Source organism: Capra hircus, chromosome 17, assembly GCF_001704415.2.
Source record: "Capra hircus breed San Clemente chromosome 17, ASM170441v1, whole genome shotgun sequence".
Classification (NCBI taxonomy): Eukaryota; Metazoa; Chordata; class Mammalia; order Artiodactyla; family Bovidae; genus Capra; species Capra hircus.
Window position 1 is genome coordinate 63,470,379 of NC_030824.1, and position 22,116 is coordinate 63,492,494.

Sequence of the window (22,116 nt, forward strand, 5' to 3'; positions counted from 1 at the left end):
CTTTAACAAATTTCTTTGTATTTTTAGCCATACTAAACATGGCAATGATGAATTAATGAATTGATAGAGAACTGGTTTCCTTGAGACTAAAAAGTTTAAATTGAGAAAAAAATGTTTCAATAATGATCACAACATGATCTCAATTTTTCTAAGGGATATATTTCTCAAGAATGGGAATGACTATATCTTTCAAATATTATATAAATTTTATCTTATATCTACCTGATAGCTAACAAAACATTCATTCAAAACGGTGATTCAGAAGAAACCATTAAAAAGCAAAAGACAAGCCACAGACTCTGAGAAAAAGATCTGCAAAACATATGTTGGAAAAATAACTTTTATGGGGAATATATAAAGATGTCTTACAACAAAATAATAAAAAGACATACAACACAATTAAAAAACAGGCAAAAGATTTGAATAGATCGTGCACCAAAGAATATATGAGCAGAAAACAAGCCTGTGGAAAAATGGTCAACACCGTTAGTCTTTACTGAAACACAAATTAAAATCACAATGCATCACTGAAGAGCTAAGGTAAAAAAGATTGACAATTACAAATATTTGCAAGGATACAGCACACTGAAACTTCACATACTGTTGATGGGAATGCAGAACAGTAAATATATTCTTCCCATGCGTCCATGTGGTCAGTCAGCCATGTCTGACTTTGTGCGACCCATGGCCTGTAGTCTGCCAGGTTCCTCGTCCATGGGATTTTCCAGGCAAGTGTACTGGAACAGGGTGCCATTTCCTACTCCAGGGAATCTTCCCGACCCAGGGATTCTTTACCACTGCACCACCTGGGAAGCCCTATTCTTATCATATGACTCAGGGATTAAAACTCCTAGGAATTGATCCAAGAGAAATGAAAACAGATATCAACTCTAATATATATGCAAATAGTCTTAATAGCCTAAAACTGGAAAAAAGCCAAATACCTATAAGCTGGTAAATAAACAAAATATGTTATTATGTATACAAAGGGATACTATGCAGCAACACAAAGAAACTGCTGCTCTATGCACAACAGGAGGAGTCTCAAGAACATCATGCTGAGTAAGAGAGCCAGGTACAAAAGGACTACACGCCTCAGGTTTCTATTTATGTAAGATTTCTAGAAAAAGAAGAGCTATCGAGGCAGAATCAGTGATTGCTTAGAACTAGGATTGGGAGCAAACGTATAGAAGGAAACATTTTAGAGTGATGGGAGCTGATTGTGTTGATGCTTACACAAACCTATAAATTTGCTAAAACTCACTGAATTGACAACTTTTTAAAAGGTGGCTTTTATGGTATGTCAATTAAACTTAATAAATGTGTTTCATTTCAGTACTTCATTTCAGACTCTTTCGTTGACTTTGAGGGCTATTCCATTTCTTTAAGGGATTCTTGCCCACAGTAGTAGATATAACGGTAATCTCAGTTAAATTTACCCATTCCAGTCCATTTTAGTTCGCTGGTTCCTAGAATGTTGACACTCACTCTTGCTGTCTCCTGTTTGACCACTTCCAAATTGCCTTGATTCATGGACCTGACATTCCAGGTTCCTATGCAGTATTGCTCTTTACAGCATCGGACCTTGCTTCCATCACCAGTCACACCCACAACTGGGTATAGTTTTTGCATTGGCTCCATCTCTTCATTCTTTCTGGTTTTATTTCTCCACTGATCTCCAGTAGCATACTGGGCACCTACTGACCTAGGGAGTTCATCTTTCAGTGTCCCATCTTTTTGCCTTTTCATACTGTTCATGGGGTTCTCAAGGCAAGAATACTGAAGTGGTTTGCCATTTCCTTCTCCAGTGGACCACATTTTGTCAGAACTCTCCACCATGACCCATCCATGCCGGGTGGCCCTGCATGGCATGGCTCATAGTTCCATTGAGTTAGACAGGGCTGTGGTCCATGTGATGAGATTGGTTAGTGTTCTGTGATTGTGGTTTCAGTGTCTGCCCTCTGATGCCTACTCTCAGTGCCACCCATCTTAGCAGCACCAAAAAAAAAAAAGTTTGTTTTGGTGTAAATTAAAAACACAATGAAATTCACATTCAATTTTTAGTATGAAGTTTGATAAAGATACTACTTTAAAAAAACTGAGAATGAGGCTTCCTAATTCTCAGCATTTATGAAAGTTAAGGGCAAAAAGGAAAAATCACATTAGTTTTTCATAGAATAATCTAGAACCCATAAAACAGGGGGTATTAGAGTCCACTGGAGGATTCTTAGAGTGTTTTACAAGCACAGTTTTAAATTTTAAAGTTTTCCTATTCTAAATATTACATGAAATTTCCTTTAAAAGATAGATACAGGTTAAATTTTGAAAATCTTTTTCTATTATCAAAATGCTCAATGGCCTTCTAACCTGGAACATAGAATTCTATACTTCTAATGGTACAAGAAACTCGTGTTTGAAAAAGCATAGCACTCTCTAAGAAATTCACTTGTAACTTTCACTTATAATCTTGAATCCTCACATTCATATAAAAGTAGCCTGCTGCTGCTAAGTCGCATCAGTCGTGTCCGACTCTGTGCGACCCCATACACGACGGCAGCCCACCAGGCTCCCCCGTCCCTGGGATTCTCCAGGCAAGAACACTAGAGTGGGTTGCCATTTCCTTCTCCAATGCATGAAAGTGAAAAGTGAAAGTGAAGTCACTCAGTCGTGTCCGACTCCTAGCGACCCCATGGACTGCAGCCTACCAGGCTCCTCCGTCCATGGGATTTGCCAGGCAAAAGTAGCCTAAATCCTGCATAAAAGAAACCATTATACCTTTCAAGTCAATAAGATTTTATAAAGTATATACAGAGATTTATGAACTATCATGTCACTTTCCGTTATCCCTATCAATTACAGTTTTGTTCAGAAGAGTAAGGGTTAATGATTATACCAACACATGGAATACACTTTGAGAAAAGTTTCATGACAGAGTAGATGATTCCAACTTACCAATCTGTTTATGCGAACAAATTCTTCTGAGGTTTTGGCCCAAGGAGGAAGTTCAACATCTGACACTACTGTCCCATCATCCATTACTCCAAGATTATAATTATTGAAGTTGACAAACATCTCAGAGAGATAATAAAATTCAGGGATCAACTCCTATATAAAAATAAAAGACAAAGTCATATTATAAACTGTAGAAAACTGAAGGTATTTATAAAAAGCCAAACATTTCCTATTATGCAGAAGAATAAAATAAACATAGGAAATTTTTTTCTGTTTTCATATCCTAGCTCTATCACAAAGTTCCATCAAGGCTGACTGATCACATCCAATCAAATCTAAAAAAACACCTTACTGGGTGGTCATATGCTTTCCTTATGACAATTCTTATAACCTCAAAACCCTTAAAATACCAACATTTGAGTAATATTTGAGGTTAGAAAACATATAAAGAGAGATTAACATGCTACAATATTAATAACAGCTTAAACTAGATTTTTTTTGTTTAGGTATATGGAATTTTTGCCATAAAAAAACAAGATCTTTATAAACACTAAAAAGCTTTGGTCCATCATGAACCAGGAAGATATTCGATGAAGTTAGCCAGGGTGTAATAATATATTTTGCTCACATTTCAAAACATTCAAGTTTAGTTTGAAGGTACTAACTCTGATAAAAGATAAAAATTTATAATTAGTCTAGAAAATGACCTGCATGAGAAATAGTAAATTAAATACGACTTAAATAAAGACATTTAAAATACACTTTAACAAGATACTTAATAAGCACAAAAATGCAACCAGTTAGGTTTTTGAGTACAATAAGCCCCATGTATAATTATTTCAGAGGTCCTACAGATCAGACTTGAAATCCAGTCTTGACATGGGTCAGTGACTCAGTGGTCTTTCAGCTACCCCCTCAGGGCCAGCTATGGCAGCCTTGCTTTCCAAATGGTTGAGTAAAATAGGGAGGTCATCAGATTTTGGACAAGGTCAGTATGAATTCACTAGAGCAAAGAAAAAAAATTCAGCAGGAATTAAGCTATTATCACCTCCATCATCCATGTGAAATGCTGCTTGACTTTGAATTGTACATCCTTTGTTTACAATCACAATAATTAACTAAGCAGGGTAGAAATGACCCTGTCCTCCAAGTGCCTGACAACCACATGATCACTAACATGAAAAACATTTAAACTTAACAAAAATTTTTTAAAAGGAAGAGTCCTACTAAAAGTTTAATCATAAATAAAATGATACAGTGATTATACCAAAATTTTAAGATTTTCTTCTCCAAAATGATGCATGTAAGCCTAACAAAAGACATATATGTGCTATTTTATGCAACAAAAAGCTATATTCAATTTGAGCTAAATAAGATTTACTGCATGAGATGAGTCAAATACTAAAATAAACTCTTAATAAACATCACATTTAAACTTCACAACTTATCACATTTAATCTTCACAACAATTTTACAAGGTAAGGTATCATCGCCATTTAAAGAACCAACTAAGGCTCAAACAACTTACAATTTGCCCAAGGTTATACAGCTGATTAATGATAAATTTGGAAATTAGAGAAACATTTAGATTGACATTTAACTCTATGTAATTAAAGCCTCTGTACTTAATCATCAAATAAGCACAGACTCTACTTACATAGTATACACAGTGCTGAACATTTTAAAGATGTTTTTAACATATATTCTAAGCACTTTTTAAAAATAGTAAACAAAAACTTTCCATTTTTCCATGATAAGAAAATTAGTTCTCCTGAAAAAAAGTTACATACACACACACACGCACGCACACACACACACGCACACACACGCACACACACACAACATGCTTTGATGGTGGCTCAGTGGTAAAGAACTTGCCTGTCAAGGCAGGAGATGTTGTGTTCGATCCCTGGGTCAGGAAGATCCCCTGGAGAAGGAAATGGCAACCCACTCCAGTGATCTGCCTGGGAAATTGCACGGACAGAGGAGTCTGGCAGGCTACAGTCCATGGGGTCGCAAAGGAGTTGGATACGACTTACTCCATGGCCGTCTCTTTTACCATATGTGGATATGCCGCTTCGTAACTATCGATTTGCTGAAGAGTGCTGTGACACTTGTGTACCCCTACCCTCACCCTAACACTCTGACAGGGGGCGTCACCCTTCTTCTGCCTGTCATACACACTATGCTTCTCCGTAGTGATTCTCCTAGGAGTCAAGACAACGATAACGGCTGAATTTTAGATGCTAGGTTTCTCCCAAGTTTTCATTTGGGCGATCAGTCACCTGCATCATAAATCAGAGATACATATTACACAGTAAAAATATACAAAAAATATACTCTTTCTTGAGACCATATCTAGAAAGAAGAAAGGGGACAAATGACCTTTCATAGCAAATTTCTTATAAATAAAATGTTTAATTCTTCTTATGTAGTACCAAAGCGCTTATGATTTTTTAATGTTTTTTCCTATCTTCTACATCTCTCATTTTATTTAGTTAAATAAACTGACAAAAATATATTTGTTCAAAACATAAAGGCTCTTCATTGGTTCTTTTACAAGTTCTAAATTCAATGAACAGAAATATATTTTGTTCCTAGCCCATTTTATTTAAACATATTAGTTCATTATGTAGCCCACCAGGCTCCTCTGTCCATGGAATTCTCCAAGCAAGAATGGTTGCCATTTCCTTCTCCAGAGGACCTTCCCGACCCTGGGATCAAACCTGTCTTGCCTGTATTGCAGGAAGATTCTTTACCATCTGAACCACCAGGGAAGCCTTTACCCTAAATGTAAATTCAGTTAATTTATCTCAAAATAAAATAGAGCAAAATTACATATAAAACAAACAAGAAATTTTTAATACAAGATATGACTGGACCATGTTAAACTTTCAGTTGTATCTTTTCTATAATGCTGGAGGTAAAGACTTATCAATTTCCATAATTACCATAGACCTTATTTGTGATTTCCTACTAAAGCTAGATACCTTATACATTTTGTATAAAGGATGCTATAAAGATGCTCAAAATTAAAACTGTAAACTTTATCAATTAAAAATTAATGGAACTCTGTTCACTGTTATGCGGCAGGCTGGATGGGAGGGGGCTTTGAGGGGGAATGGATACATGTATATGTATGGCTAACTCCTTTCACTGTTCACCTGAAACTTTCACAACAGTGTTTGTTAACTGCCTATACCCCAATACAAAACAAATGATTAAACAAAAAACAAAAATGAAAGTCAAATAAAAATTAGGCTTAATATTTCACTTGAAATTTATTGGGATGGGAATTCTGTGTTATGCTTCTTTACTTTTTACTCCTCAATCTCCCACTGCATACAACCTTCCAATTTCAAGACAGTTGTCAGGCATTTCCAGAATATTTGCAGGGTCCAGAGAAGAGGCCTCCTGAAAACATCCTTTTTTTTCTGTCTTTTGTGAAAGTCTAAGCAAACAGGAGACTATATAAAATGCCCAGGAGAAGTAGTGTCAAGGGTATTTTTAAAAGACAGAAATCAAGGAGAAGAGAGATTTTCCCCAGAATTAGGGAACCAAGTTTCTCAAAATTGGTAGTCAGTGTTCTCTGAGCCAGAGGAGAAGGGGAGGGGATAGAGAGGCTAGTCTGGAACCTAGGGGATGGTAAGTAGTGATCGGGATTACAGCTTGTCCATATGGTGCCTCTATATGAATTAAGAAAAAGGCAATCTTTCAGGGCTAATTCAGTCACAAGAGAACTCAGTTTGGTGAGTGTAGCTTCTCTTCTTTCCTTCAGTCAAGCCCCCTTACACAGAGAACAATCTGCCCACCTGCACACACGCTCCATGATGGTGCACTTAGCTAAGCTAGTCACCTGGCACCAGGGCTTCTGGCATCAGCAAATATTTAACTCAAGCTTGGATAACCAGCAGAGCTGCCAGCTTCCAAAAGACCATACATCCTAGACAATGAGGATATATTACTAGTGAAAAAGAGGAACTGAAGACGTGAAAGCCAATTTTTTTAGGTACCACACAAGCCTGCATCTCATTCAAGCCTTGGGAAAGGAGGCCTTTGTCCTAAGCATCTAATGACTGTGAATAAATTTCCTACTAGCCAGATATGAAGATTTGAATTCAAATGAGGACACTTCTTATATACTTGTAGTGGTTCCAGATTTAAATTTATACAGTTGATCCTTGGAAAACACATTTAAGTTATATGCAGAGTACATCATGCGAAATGCCAGGGTGGATGAATCACAAGCTGGGAGAAATATCAACAACCTCAGATATGCAGATGATACCACTTTAATGACCGTGGTATTAAAGTGGCAGAAAGTAAAGAGGAACTAAAGAGAGATTCATGACAAAGGTGAAAGAGGAGAGTGAAAAAGCTGGCTTAAAACTCAACATTCAAAAAACAAAGATCATGGCATCCGGTCCTATCACTTCACGGCAAATAGATGGGGAAAATGTAGAAACAGTGTCAGATTTCATTTTCTTGGACTCCAAAATCAATGCAGATGATGACGGCAGCCACGAAATTGAAAGATGCTTGCTCCTTGGAAGAATAGCTATGATAAACCTAGACAGTGTTTTATAAAGCAGAGACATTACCTTGCCGACGAAAGTCCACAGAGTAAAAGCTACAGTTTTCCAGTACTCACGTATGCATGTGAGAGCTGGACCATGAAGAAGGCTGAGTCCTGAAAAATTGGTGCTTTTGAACCGTGGTGTTGGAGAAGACTCTGAGAGTCCTTTAGACGGCAAAGAGATCCAACCTAAAGGAGATCAACCCTGAATATTCACTGGAAGGTCTGGTGCTGAAGCTCCAGTACTTTGTTCACCTGATGTGAAGAGCTGGCTCACGGAAAAGACCCTGATGCTGGCAAAGACTGAGAGCAAGAGGAGAAGGGGGCGACAGAGGATGAGATGGTTGGATGGCATCACTGACTCAATATACATGAATCTGAGCAAACTCAGGGAGACAGTGAAGGACAGGGAATTCTCGAGTGCTTAGCAGTTCACGGGGTCGCAAAGAGCGGAACATGACTTAGCAACTGAACAACAACAACAACCCTCCACCCAGTCAAAAACTGGCACTTCATATCTGCAGTTCCTCTGTATCCTGCATAGGTGGTTCTGAACCCATGGATTCAACCAATCCTGGACAGGGTAGTACTATTGAAAAAAATCCAGAGATAAGTAGACACACGCCGTTCAAACCTATGTTGTTCAAGAGTCAACTGTATTTAAATAATAAAGAGGTACCAATATATTTACTCACAATTATTTCTAGGAAACAAAATGATAGAACTCACTTTGAGCAGAGTAAAACTTTTTTAAAGTTCCTGTTACTTGATTCTTTGATATTCTTTGATATAAGCATCAGATAGACATGAAGTGTTATATAGCAATCACAATCACAAAGAAATTCACTTCATTTTTACTTTACAAAGAAGTGTGTTAGGATCTGGGATACGGAGACATAAGTGTTACTTCCCCTCTACAGATCACAGATGTACATTCTTAAACAGTGAAAGGATATATTAATTGGGAGTAAACTGGTTATAAGCACAAACAGCCTTCTAGAAATTCAAAAGAAAAAAGGATGCCTAGAAGTTGGGGTTGTCAGAGAAAGTTCTGGGGAGAAGAACAAAATATACTGTACTTTCATAATATAACACTCATCAAACTATACTGCTCCCTCTAACTGACGGCTCCAGGAGATTAAGGACTTTATGTGTCTTGCTATACCTCCAAAGCCTAGACACAGTAAGTGGCATATTTAGATATTCAATAAAAACCTGTTGAAGAATGGTAGTTACAATCAAAGATAAATAGCAGAAGGGAAAGACAAGAACAGTTCTGCCAAGCAGAATATCTTAGGAAGAGGTACAGAGATTGAAACATGCACATATCATTTGTTTCCAATGATCAATGAAGAACTATTCAGTTGGTTTGGAGAGGACTACATACATGGAACAGGAGATAATTTTAAAATGGACACATGTTTCCAGTAAATTAAAACCGAAGAGAAAGATTATGAAGTGTCTAATATGGTATAAAGGACATCATCAATTAAAGACAATTAAGTGAAAAAGTAAGTATATATACTGAAAACATATTATCATCTCACTATAAGGAGATCTGCAAAAGTAAATCAGTTGATGAAAGTTGAATATCCTCGTGATAGGAAATAAACAGCTGAACTCAACTGAGGTACACCAACATCTAACCAAAGAAACAAGTAAGTATATATACTGCCTAAATTTTACTATGGATGATAATGACATTCAAGTTACATGCAGAATTCCATCTAAATCCTAAAAGCATCTTTCTAAGAACCATGCCTTGAAATAACACTAAATATTACAGTTCAGAATTATCTCCTTTGACAGATGAAATTTAGTGACAGAGTCAAAGATTATGTCTCTCTAATACGTCTAACGTACGTTTACAAAGTGAAGTATGTTTTATATTCATCAGAACAGAACATTCAGCTCTGGATAAAAAACACATGTTCAGCAATTCTTTAAAACATCAGTGGAAAATGATAAGTAAACAACACTGACAGGAGACAGAGGTATTTACAAGTCACATTTTCTTTTGACTTGCTGACAATAATTTTAATCTCTATCACTTAATTAGGTGGATAGGTCTTCGAGGTAAGTAACATGGTCAAAACGTAGTGTATCATCTCTTAAAATAAAAGTTTGAAAGGTTCAACCAGAGGTTATACCACAGTTAAGGATAAGCCCATTGCTTTGATCACAAATCCCCAGGCTTTCATGGCATAATGACAAGGATTGGTTGTGACCACACATATGTTTGGTTTCTTTACTAAGGTACGATCCGCACTGATATGAATGGCCTCTGCAGCAAGGCTGCACGATTCGCCTTCTAATAGCCACCAATTCTATCCATTGAATTAAAACCATCACTTCAATAATACCCAGGCAACCATGACAAATACTAGTCTTTTAATCCAAAGAAATAAGGTAATCAAAACTGAAATAAGAACAAAGATGCTACTTCACAACTAAAGTAAAATTTTTTTTTTCCTTTTTGTTGAAATATGAAATCCTGACAAGTCACTGCTTTGGGGATACTGATGGTAGAAAAAAAAGATGTGAAAGCTAAATTTTAGATTATATATTGTCTATTCAACTTACTGGTCACATGGTTTTAATTTAACTTTTCTAACCCTTGAAAGTGTAGTCACTCGGTAGTGTCTGACTCTCTGCAACCCCATGAACTGAAGCCCCCCAGGCTCCTGTGTCCATGGAATTCTCTTGGCAAGTATACTGGAGTGGATTGCCATTCCCTTCTCCAGAGGATTTTCCCAAACCAGGCATCAAACCTGTGTCTCCCACACTGCTGGCAGATTCTTTACCATCTGAGCCACCAGGGCAGCCTTAGTTACCTCAAGTGCCACTTCTAAAGCACAGGGTTACTGTGAGGCTAATATGAGATAATACAGAATTCTACAAGCACAAAAGATCTTACTATTATTATTATCATCATTAATGTGCCCCAATAACAACCCTAAATTAGAGACTTGACCTGCCAACAGGTAACTCAATGACAGATATTCTTAAAAGTGTTTAACATAATCCTAAGGGCAAGTTAATAATATTTAATTGTAAAAGTAAACATGACCACAAAAGTATTTGAGAAAGTAGTTCCTACTAAACAGCCATCACATTTAAAACAGATTTATTTATTTTTACTAATAATGACAGCATAGCTTCACATGCCTCATCTTATGATGAATACTCTCAATACTTTATAGCACTTTCCTGCTTTCAAACACATTTTTCCACCTGCGGCTTTGGACTGGACATCTTCGCTGTATCTTTTGCTGTTTCAGACGCCTATCTTCCAGGACAGTGTAATTTGGGGAGAGATAATGGACATTAATGATGCAAATAACAGGTAGGCAGTGACTGCCAGAAGATGGAAATAGAACGTCCACCGTAAATCTTTTCTGGAGCAAGTTATAAAATACATACATATTGCTTTAAGTATGGGGAAGAACAGTTAACACCAGTATCTAAAATATATTAATGAAGAATGTGTATTTTTCCACTGAACAAAAATATAAGATCACTAATTCAAAAAACAAACTATAGCTGACCTGTGTACATTTTTATAATTTAGGAAGATAGGAACATTTTCTAAGTGCTTTACACAATTTTTTTCTGCCCAGTCTGTAAGTAGCGTAAGAGGAAAAATATTCCATTTCTTAAGAACTTTTTGTCAAGGAATAACAAGAATAACAAAAAAATGGTTCACTGTAGACACAAGAGTACAAAGTTCAATACTAAAAAATATTAGTACATAGGTATATCATTTAACTTACTGATGCATTAAAAAGAAAAGGGTTAAAAAGATGTGGTTAAATCAACAAATCTGTAAGTTATGTACAAAAACAAGGATGAACACAAATACAGTTCAGTTAGAGTGTGAGTGTTCTTCATTGTTACAAGAGAAGTAAGGCAGCTTGAGCTCACTCTAACGTGGATGTGAAACAGAGAGAGACTGAAAGAGAGAGACTGCCAAAAAAAGAGAGAAGGAAGAGAGAAAGAGAGGGAAAGGGGGAGAGAGAAGGAAGAAAAAAGAGAGGGGAGACAGAGAGAGGGAGAGGAAGGGGCAGAATGAAGAGCCAGCAAGAGGAAGACGGAGGGAGGGAAGGAGGGAGGGAGATACATGTGCCAGAAATGTGGAAAGGATGTACAGAAAAGGGCAAGATTTTAATTTTACTGTCTTTTAGCATTATTAAAATTCTGAATTATTTAAAAGTTTGTTTGAAAATAGGAAGAACAGATGAAGAAAATAAAACTGTCAAGTCATCCTAACTTAAGCTTTTTCTCTTAACAAATACTTCAAGAAATACATATCCAGCAACTATGTTCTACTAACTGTAGCTAAACATTTTCTTATAAATGGTTCTAACGCTGATGCTATCAGCATCTGTGGAATGTATTATGGTAGAAGACATGCTGATAGAAGAGAAAAAAAAACCTAACTTATCTTCAGATCACAGCCCCTGGGGTTCCTGAAGTAGCGGAGGGCAAGTCAAAGGTCTCATGTTTAACAAATCTCACAGTACACACACAAAACTATTTTCTGATCATCTCTATTTTGTATTATTACTTCTAATGAACAGATACACATTTAATACCTTTAAGGGTTATTAAAGCTAAAACCAATTCTGCATAATATTACTGATGGTCATTTATTTTTTAAATACTATTTAGTAAACTCCTAGGATTTAATCACATTCTATTTAATTTTAAGTATGGAATATGCTGTACTGATCTTACTGATTTCATAACAACAAAATTTTGCATTCATCACTAATGATACACAAAAAGTTATAAGACAGATTTCATTCATTCAACCAATATTTATTGATTTCTAACTAAATGCAAGGCATTGTTCTAAATGCTGAGGTTACCAACTGAACAAAACAGAAAGTCCCCACCTTTCACAGAGCTCTAGCTACGGAGACATGAAATAAACAAACTAATGTATGTATCATGTCAAATGGTGGCAAACATTATATTTTTTTTAAAAAGGGCAAGATAAAGGGATAGAAAATGATGGTGGTTGGGCAGTGTTATTTTAGAGAGAGAGTTCAGGCACGTCCACTCTGAGGAGGTGACATTTGAGCAGAGACCTGAATGAAAAATAAATAAATAAATGGGGAAAGTGGTTGTGGCAGAGAGAACATTACATGCAAAGCAACCAGAACAGGAGCAGGCTTGGGGGAAGGGAGGTGGAGGGGGGGTCAGGACGGGGAACACATACACCCGGGGTGGATTCATGTTGATGTATGGCAAAATCAATACAGTATTGTAAAGTAATTAGCCTCCGATTAAAATAAACAAATTTATATTAAAAAGAAAAGGAGCAGGCTTGGCATTTTTGAAGAGGAACCACAACAAAGGCAAGTGAGGCTACAGGAGGGTAAAAAGACATGAGTCATCAATGAAGCCACTGAACAGCACAGGGCTGCGCTAAGAAGCTGAATTCTGGTCTAAGCTAGACAAGTGATCACTACATGGATGGGAGCACAGGATGTGATCTGACTTATAAAACAAAGAGATTATTCTCGCTGTTGTATAGAGAAAATCCCACATGGGGAGCAGGTGAAGTGAGAATTTATGGTCACTTGCGCGAGGGTCCTAGTGATGGACGTGGTGATACAGGTCAGGTTCTAGACACATTCTGCAGGTTGATTAGATGAGTAATGAGGTGTGTGTGTGTCTGGGAGGAACAAAGATTCCAAGATTTCTAAAGGGCTGAGCAAACTGGGTGAACAGTGCTATCTTTCACTGGGATGGCAAATGCGGGTATTAAATGGGGCTTTTTCTTCAGGGTGGAGAGGAGAGTACAGAGTTTGATATTGGACATGTTCCGTTTAAAACATCCATAAACATACACATAGCTCAAAGGGAACTAGATACACAGCTCTAGAATTCAAGCGAGAGCTGAGAGGTGAGGTGTGCTTACCCAGGGAGCAATGTGGACACAAAAGAGATCTAAAGACAAGACAAAAGGTACTACAGTAATTTACGGTGTGAAAACAAGATAATCCAGTGAAGGAGACGGAGAAAAGAAGATAGTCAAGAGAAGGTAGGTTGGCTCCTTCACCAAGCAGAGGAAATGTTACAAGGAAAATGAATCAATTAGTTGTGTCAATAACGCTGACAGATCAAGTACCACGAGAACTGAAAATCTGCATTTGATAACATGTAAAGATTGCTGGGAGAATATCAGTAACCTCAGAGATGCAGATGACACCACCCAAATGGCAGAAAGCAAAAGAAGAACTAAAGAGCCTCTTGATGAAGGTGAAAGAGGAGAGTGAAACAGCTGGCTTAAAGCTCAACATTCAAAAAACGAAGATCATGGCATCCACCTCCATCACTTCAGGCAAAGAGATGGTGAAACAATGGAAACAGCAACAGACTTTATCTTCTTGGGCTCCAAAATCACAAGTCAGTGACTGCAATCGTGAAATTAAAAGACGCTGGCTCCTTGGAATGAAAGTTATGACAAACCTAGACAGAGTATTAAAAAGCAAGACACATTACTTTGCTGACGAAGGTCTGTCTAGTCAAAGCTACGGTTTTTCTAGTAGTCACGTATGGATGTGAGAGCTGAACAATAAAGAAGACAGGGCACCAAAGCATTGATGCCTTCACACTGCGGTGTTGGAGAAGACTCTGGAGAGTCCCTTGGACAGCAAGGATCAAGCCAGTCAATCCTAAAGGAAATGAACCCTGAATATTCATCGGAAGAACTGATAAAGCTGAAGTTTCAATACTTGGGCCACCTGATGCAAAGAGCTGACTCACTGGAAAAGACCCTGATGCTGGGAAAGACTGAAGGTAAGAGGAAAAGGGCATGACAGAGGATGAGATGGTTGGATGGCATCACCAACTGAATGGACATAAGTTTCAGCAAACTCTGGGAGATGGTGAAGGACAGGAAAGCCTGGAGGGCTGTAGTCCAAGGGGTCACAAAGAGTCAGACACAACTGAGCCACTGAACAACAACAAGGCTGCTCATCAATGATTCTGAGAAGACCAATGTTGGCAACGTGGTGGAGAAGAAAGCTTGATTCGAGTGGGCTTGGAAGATGGCAGGAGCTAAGTGGAGATCAAGAGACTAGACAATTGTTTTGAGGAGTTCAAGATAAGTATCACCTAATATTTCTTCTTCTCCTACAGGCCTGTGACACTATTCTAAACTGGATGATAGGGTTCTGGTTATTCCAAAAATATATCTATGTGTCAAAAACTGAATTCATACATTTGATCTATGCACCAGCTTCAATATAATTCATAGAACAATTATTTATCTAGGCACCCAGTCTAAAGAATCATCTTTATGCCCTCCCATCCCTTAACAGTCAACTAGGTGCCAAACCCTGGTGAATTACTTTTAACTCATCCCCTGAATTCATCTCCTTAACTCTTCAACAAGTTGAGGCTCTTATCGTCTTTACCTCTAACTGTCATAGCCTTTAATATCTCTCCCCACCTCTAAGTTCTCATCCATTTATCCCATTCCATGGATCTACTTTCCATACTGCTGCCAAAGCACTTTCTTTTTATAATAGAGCCAATTAGTGCAAAATCGTAAATGAATCTTCATAAGCTAAAACAGGGGATAGGAAAATATAGCCCAGGGGTCAAGAAACTGCAACCTGTTTAATAAATGAAATGTTACAGGAACAAAGTCTGTATACATATAGTCTTGCACTCCAGTGGTAGAGGTGAGTAGCTTGCCAGAGATCACATGGACTGAGAACTGAAAACTATCTTCATATTACTGAGGGCCTTCATATCAGACCACAATTGCCTTTCAGTGTTTTTCCCTTTCTGTGGTTCCTACATACTAGGGACATAAGACCAATCAGCAGACAAACAAGCATTTCCCAATGTGCTAAGTATTTTCTCTGAATTTTGTTTGTGTCATTTTCTTGCTCAGAATACTCTTTATCAAAGCATTAATTTAATAAATCTTTAATTTAGGGCCTACTATATTCCAGGCATGGTTTTAAGCACTAGAGATAAACCAGTGAGCAAACAGTCCGAATTCCTGCTCTTATGGAGCTAGTATTCCAGTAGGATAAGATATAAAGAATAAACAGTAAGGACATGCATGTCAGACGGTGAGTGACTCAAGAAACACAGCACCGAGAAATGAGTTAAGCTGCACGGGATGAGGGACATACTTCTAAATAAAGAGGACAGAGAAGGCTTTCCTAAGAAGGTGATACCCGCGCAAAGACTTGAAATGGCTGAAGGAATTCATCCATAAGGCTATCTGCAGGAGGTTTTCAGGTGAAACGAAAAGCAAACGCTCTGAGGTGGAGTTTGTGAGGAATAGCTAGGAGGGCCTATCTGGCTAAAATAGAGTGGACAAGGGGGCACACGGTACGAAGTGGTCAAGGTGTAACAGGATTGTGGAGGGGAGGGGTAGCCGCTGTAGTGTCTTACACTGAAAGGACTTCAGCTTTTACTCACAACCAGGAAACCATTTACTAAGAAGGGGAAGGCTGAGAAGAGCAGGTTTAAGGGAATGAAGATCAGGAATTTGGTTCTGAATGTGTTATACATGAGAGGGCCATGCTGAGGAGCATGTCAGGTATCAGGAGAAAGGTACATGCGAGAGACGTAAATCTGGGAGACAGAAGACTCTCTCACAACCTTTAAGATACAACTCGAATACCACTTACCCTATGAAGTCATCACAGCCCACTTCTTCCAGGAAGAATTAATTCCATTCTGTTTATATCTTAGTATAGTACTTATAACTGTCTACCTTGTATTAAAACATAATTTTATATGTATCTGTTGTTCTCACCTGGAGTATATGACATAAAGGACCATTTATTTTATCCTTTTAATCCTAAATGTTCTGTACTATCATACATATTTTTATATGATGAAATTATCAGTAAATACTGGCTGAACTACATGTGTTTGGGGGGAGTAGAATTCACCTGTCATGGAAAGTTTTCTGACCGAAGGTAGGGAGCTGGTAGTTAGGGAACTACTCCCAAACTAAATTCTCTACATACATGTCCAAGTCAAACTTAATTTCTCTCTCATCTTAGCAGACAAAATCAGTCACCAAATCCTAGCAGTTCTCACTTTTTAAATATTTCTCAAATCCACCCACGTTTCTCTAGTAATATTGCCGTGACTTGAGTTAAGCCTCCACGGCCTCTCACCCCATTACTTTAACAGCTTACTTACTGCTTCCACTCCTGCTCATGGTGTAATGCGTGTTCAAACACCAATCACAGTCATCACCCAAACCACCACAGCCCTTCTGCTTGAGGCTTTCCAGCATTCCCCCGCTACCCCCGGGATAAAGTCCAGCCTCTTTACCGCAGCTTATGAGGCACCTCATCACAGCCGTGGATTTCCTCCTTCCTCTCCCTCCTCCTCACTTCCGATCTCGTCTCCATGAAGCACAGAGCCTTTATCACACTGAATGGCTGGAATGCTCTTATTGTCAGCCCTCCCTTTAGTGCACAAGTTTCCTGAAGGCAGCTCTGTCTCATCTGGTGCTGTATCACGACCGGGGCATAAACTTCAAAATAAAAACTTGAAACATAAATGCTGTCTTAGGATTCCACCAGACTTCTATTCTACTACCAACTTTTAGCACAGGTTATTTTAAGATATATTTTGGCACTAAATTCCGAGCTTCTAGAAAACTGTCATCAATAATCTCCATGTAATCTCCTGTTCCCACTCTGAAACAATGAACCTAAGTGACACTTACGACTCCCTCCACTTTCCAGCCCTGATCTGTCACTCATTTCTACAGGAGAGAAGAAAAAGATTTCAAACTGCGGCAAGTCAGATGGTACTCAATCATTACATTAAACCCACTGACACTAAAAGTGTCTGAAATGAGTATGCTGCCTGGAGAGAGGGAGGGAAATCAGTGGCAATGAACCACCTAGAGACGCTTAGCTTTCTGCCTGAATGTTTAGATGTGGCTGCCTTATGAAATTCACGCAAGCTTTACAAGCCTTAGTTGCTCCACAACATCTGGTCACAATGGTTCAGGCTGAAGACAGTAATCTATTTTGCACCTCAGTTTCTAAACTTAAGTGTTTTTTTTTAAGACTTGAAACACAAGCTCTTGCTGGGAGATTTTAAATCATTATTTATGTCAGAGATGATTTTCCAAACCAATTTTAGCACTTTCTATTTCAGCCCTCAAGACTAGCTACTAATGCTACTACCTGTCAGTTCATATTTAGATGGAGGACACCATCAGAAACATCACTGCTCAAAGACGATGAAGGAAATCTTCCTTCTACATGCAGAAAGCTATCTCTCAGTGTGATGCTGAAACAATGCCCTAAGTTGGCACTGTCCAATGGAGAAGCCACTAACTATAGTGGTCATGAAACACTTGAAATATGGTTAGTCCAAGGACAGACCTGTTGTGAATATAAAACACACACCAGATCTCAAAGAAGACGTAGTATAAAAAAAGAGAAGAATGGAAAATATCTAATTAATAATTTTATATTGATTACATGTTGAAATAAAAATGTTTCGGTGTATCACATTGAATATATTCTTAAAATTAATTTCACATGGTCCTGTTGACTTTTTAACATGTGACTATAAGAAAATCTAAAATTATACACGTGATCATAATTATGATTGATGTTACATTACTATTGGACAGTGTGGTAAGCCTAGAGAACTGATCAACACTTCCAAACTTTTCATCCAAATGGAATAAAAAGTATTATTGAGGGTCAGATCTGAAACGGATTCACCAATGACGCATAGAAATACAAATGATACCCCCAATTTTAAGATGGTAAAACATGCCAAAAGTGAAAGGCTGCTTTAGTAAAATCTAATAATGTCTCTTTCTTCTCTGAAATAAAAAGGAGTATTTGAATCTTTATTTCTTAGGCGTAGCCTTTATTTTTCAGTAAAGCTACTTGAGAGTCGCTTGGACTGCAAGGAGATCCAACCAGTCCATTCTAAAGGAGATCAGCCCTGGGTGTTCTTTGGAAGGAATGATGCTAAAGCTGAAACTCCAGTACTTTGGCCACCTCATGCAAAGAACTGACTCATTGGAAAAGACTCTGATGCTGGGAAGGATTGGGGGCAGGAGGAGAAGGGGACGACAGAGGATGAGATGGCTGGATGGCATCACTGACTTGATGGACGTGAGTCTGAGCGAACTCCGGGAGTTGGTGATGGACAGGGAGGCCTGGCGTGCTGCGATTCATGGGGTCGCAAAGAGTCAGACACGACTGAGCGACTGAACTGAACTGAACTGAACTGAACCATTCATTGTATACTTTACAAAGTATTACATTCGGAAGTATACTAAGTTGTAGGGTCCAAATTACCTGGTTATCAATATAGAAAATGGAGTAATTTATCAATGTCCTATCTACCTCACAGATATTTTATGATTTAAAAAAAGAAAAGAAAAGAAAATTAGAAAAAAATACATATTGGTTAGAAAAGCAAGTTTCACCCTTGGGTTTCACCCAAGGCAGTCCTGAAGAAAATTCCTGTGCATCTGAACATAAGGACATGGTAGTTAAAAATAAAACAGTATTTCTAACCAGGCTCCCATCAACTTGACACTTGGAATTTTTAATTCTACTTTTAAAAAAACTTTTCCCAAGATTCCCCTGGTGGTCCAGTGGTTAAGACTTTGCCTCCCAAAGCAGGGGGTGTGGGTTTGATCCCTGGTTGGGGAGTTAAGATCCCACATGCTCCATGGCTAAAAAAAACACAATATGAAACAGAAGCAATAGGACAACAAATTCAGCAAATACTTGAAAAAATAAATGGTACACATTAAAAAAAATCTAAAAAAAGCAACACAACTTTTCCCTTAACCTTGTACTCTACTTCTTCATTTAGAGGCCCTATATAACTAGGCCAGGAAGCTAAAAGTCAAGTAGCACAACAGCAAGAACTGAAATTCTAGTAGTTTTCTAGTTTTCTAGTATTTGGGGCTGTTTTTATCAAAGTCTGTAGGACATTCAAACAGAAGCAAAATGGATTTGAGCCATTATTTGTGAAGAAACAAGAGTAACGAGAAAATAAGGAAAGAAAAGGGTAAAGACCATATGGTTGGGGGGACTTGTTTTTAATGCTATAGCTGTTATGTGTGGATTTATTTTTTATTACAAGTGAGGTACTGTAAAGAAAACCTTTGGAAAAATGGAACCAGACATGCAGTAATTAAAGAGAAAAAGGCCAAGATTTAGGAAAAAGAGACAATGAAACTACAAATATCGATCACGTATCTCCTTTCCAAAAAAGCATTAAGTAGGAATGCCTACTACAGAGAAGGAGAAATTTGAAAATACCCACTACCTCTGTTATGGAGTAGAATTCAAATTTATGATTTCATTCTTGTTTACATTTCTATTACCAAACTTAAGTATGAAGCTATAATTTGGTCATGAGATGTTAAAAAGAAAAAAGAGGGAATTTAGAAATTAAGGAAAAATTTTCATTAAGTGTTCAGTTTGACAACAGAATGTCAGTCTTATCAATGTTTTCATATGTCTGTATCTCTTATTATGTCTCAAAGAGCTCAGTAATGACACAGCTTTGAGAGTAGAAGCAGAAACAATTATTAAATCTGTTAACTATTCTGATTAATTGCTATCTAATTATCCATTGATAATTATCTAGTTATCCATTAATGATTCTTGAGGAATATGATATATAATTTCAAGAGTATTTCAGAGTACATTATTTGTGATATCAAAAATTCCTATAGATGTTCCAATATAAAAGATTATTTCTACATATGATGAATCTTCTTCAATAAAATACCTTGGATATAAACAAATGTTATACTCTACGGTAAGATACAGTATGTGAACACATTTTTATAGATTGTAATGTAATACACCTAAAAGTAAGATGAAATTATCTTTTTTTTTTTATTTTTAGTTTTTTATTTTTAAAATTTTAAAATCTTTAATTCTTACATGCGTTCCCAAACATGAACCCCCCTCCCACCTCCCTCCCCATAACATCTCTCTGGGTCATCCCCATGCACCAGCCCCAAGCATGCTGCATCCTGCGTCAGACATAGACTGGCGATTCAATTCTTACATGATAGTATACATGTTAGAATGTCTTTTTTTTTTTTTGAAATTATCTCTTTAATGAAATTTTTAAAAGTACTCTATAGTAACATAAACATAAGTAAGGCAACTTTTCTTCTTTAAACCCAGATATTTCTCATATTACTTATCATATAATTATACATATAATTATTTATATAAAAGTCACTGTTCTTTACGACACCATAAGGAACTTCACAACTATAGACAAATCTCATTTTACTCAACTGCATCTACACAGTATCTTTCAGAAAGAACACTGTCACGAAAATAAAATACAGTACTTCTGAGGTTAGAAGCAAAAATAAGTGTTATATTAGCAACTGTGCCGAGTTTTTGATCTTTTTATAGTACTGAACATACATATAGATAGAGGAACTCATTTCCTGTATATAACAATTAAATGCAATTCTATACCAAGCAGAGTCAGGTATGCATTTAGAACCAGCAGCAGGTAAAATATGATTACCTTAAGAACAGAGACAGGAAATTGCTAAAGTCAAATGAAATACGTTAAGAGTCTGAGATCTTTCTCACAGTATTTTTCTGACTGTATTAATTTTATTTATTGATTTTGGAATTTCACTGAGCATGCTGCCTTACATACCTACTATTATATTCTTTCTTTAAAAAAGATTCCAAAAAGGAAGGAAAACAACTGTTCCACAATTAGAGAGAAAGAGGAGACATTCAGACAGACAAAAACAGACAGGAGATAGAGAGAAATCATTTACAGTAGTTCCGGACCATTTAACTAAGGTCTCATCCTTTGAGGCTCATCTTTAGTAAATAAGGCTGTACTGCAAGAGAGAAATTCATTCAGCAAGAAACACACTGGAAATAACAACTGCAAAGTGAAACATTTTTGTACCTTAATATCCGATGTATCACGTTGACTGTTTCGCCAAGCTCTGGAAATTGAGGAAAAAGTTCGATCTGCATGATCAAACTTCCCTCCTTGTAAATTTAGGAAATAAGTTGTGAAGGGTTCCTAAAAAAATAAGCAAGTTAAAAACTCCATATGCATATGTTTCCTCATGTATAAAAATGTGGTTTTACAAATCTGTATATTTAAATACGTTATGATAAACAGACATTAGCTAGAATTATGTCCTAGGCATAGACTGAGAATTATACCTAAACTATTACATTAAGGTTCTCAAATTGTTTCAGAAGAAGTATTTCCAAAATTTGGTATTTTCAATATTTTTCAGACTCCTTTCCTTTCCAAGAACAATTTATTAATAACATTCAGACATGAACTAAGACTGCATTTTTCTTCATAGTACAAAGAAATAGTCCAATATATAATTTTCCTATTGTTATGGCTCAATATTTAATTTATGATTAAGAAAAGAAAAATGTTTGGAAGATTTAAAAGCCTCCTCATAGTTAAAGAACACTTAAACACATATTAGTGGATAATTGCTCGAAATTAGCTAAGCACTATAAATTACCTCTAGGATTTATGTCTGCCTGTACCCTTCTAACAAGCTTAAATTAATGATG

At 37.1% G+C, this 22,116-nt stretch overlaps 1 protein-coding gene across 1 annotated transcript in view; it reads right to left on the reverse strand.

Annotated features, from left to right (window-relative positions):
• Window positions 1–22,116, reverse strand: part of LRBA (LPS responsive beige-like anchor protein) — a 747,979-nt gene that overhangs the window by 154,976 nt on the left and 570,887 nt on the right. The window contains exons 46-47 of the mRNA XM_018061590.1: window positions 21,479–21,598; window positions 2,953–3,105 (exon numbers count right to left, since the gene is read on the reverse strand). Coding sequence (XP_017917079.1) covers window positions 2,953–3,105; window positions 21,479–21,598 — 273 coding nt within the window. The remainder of the gene's footprint in view (window positions 1–2,952; window positions 3,106–21,478; window positions 21,599–22,116) is intronic.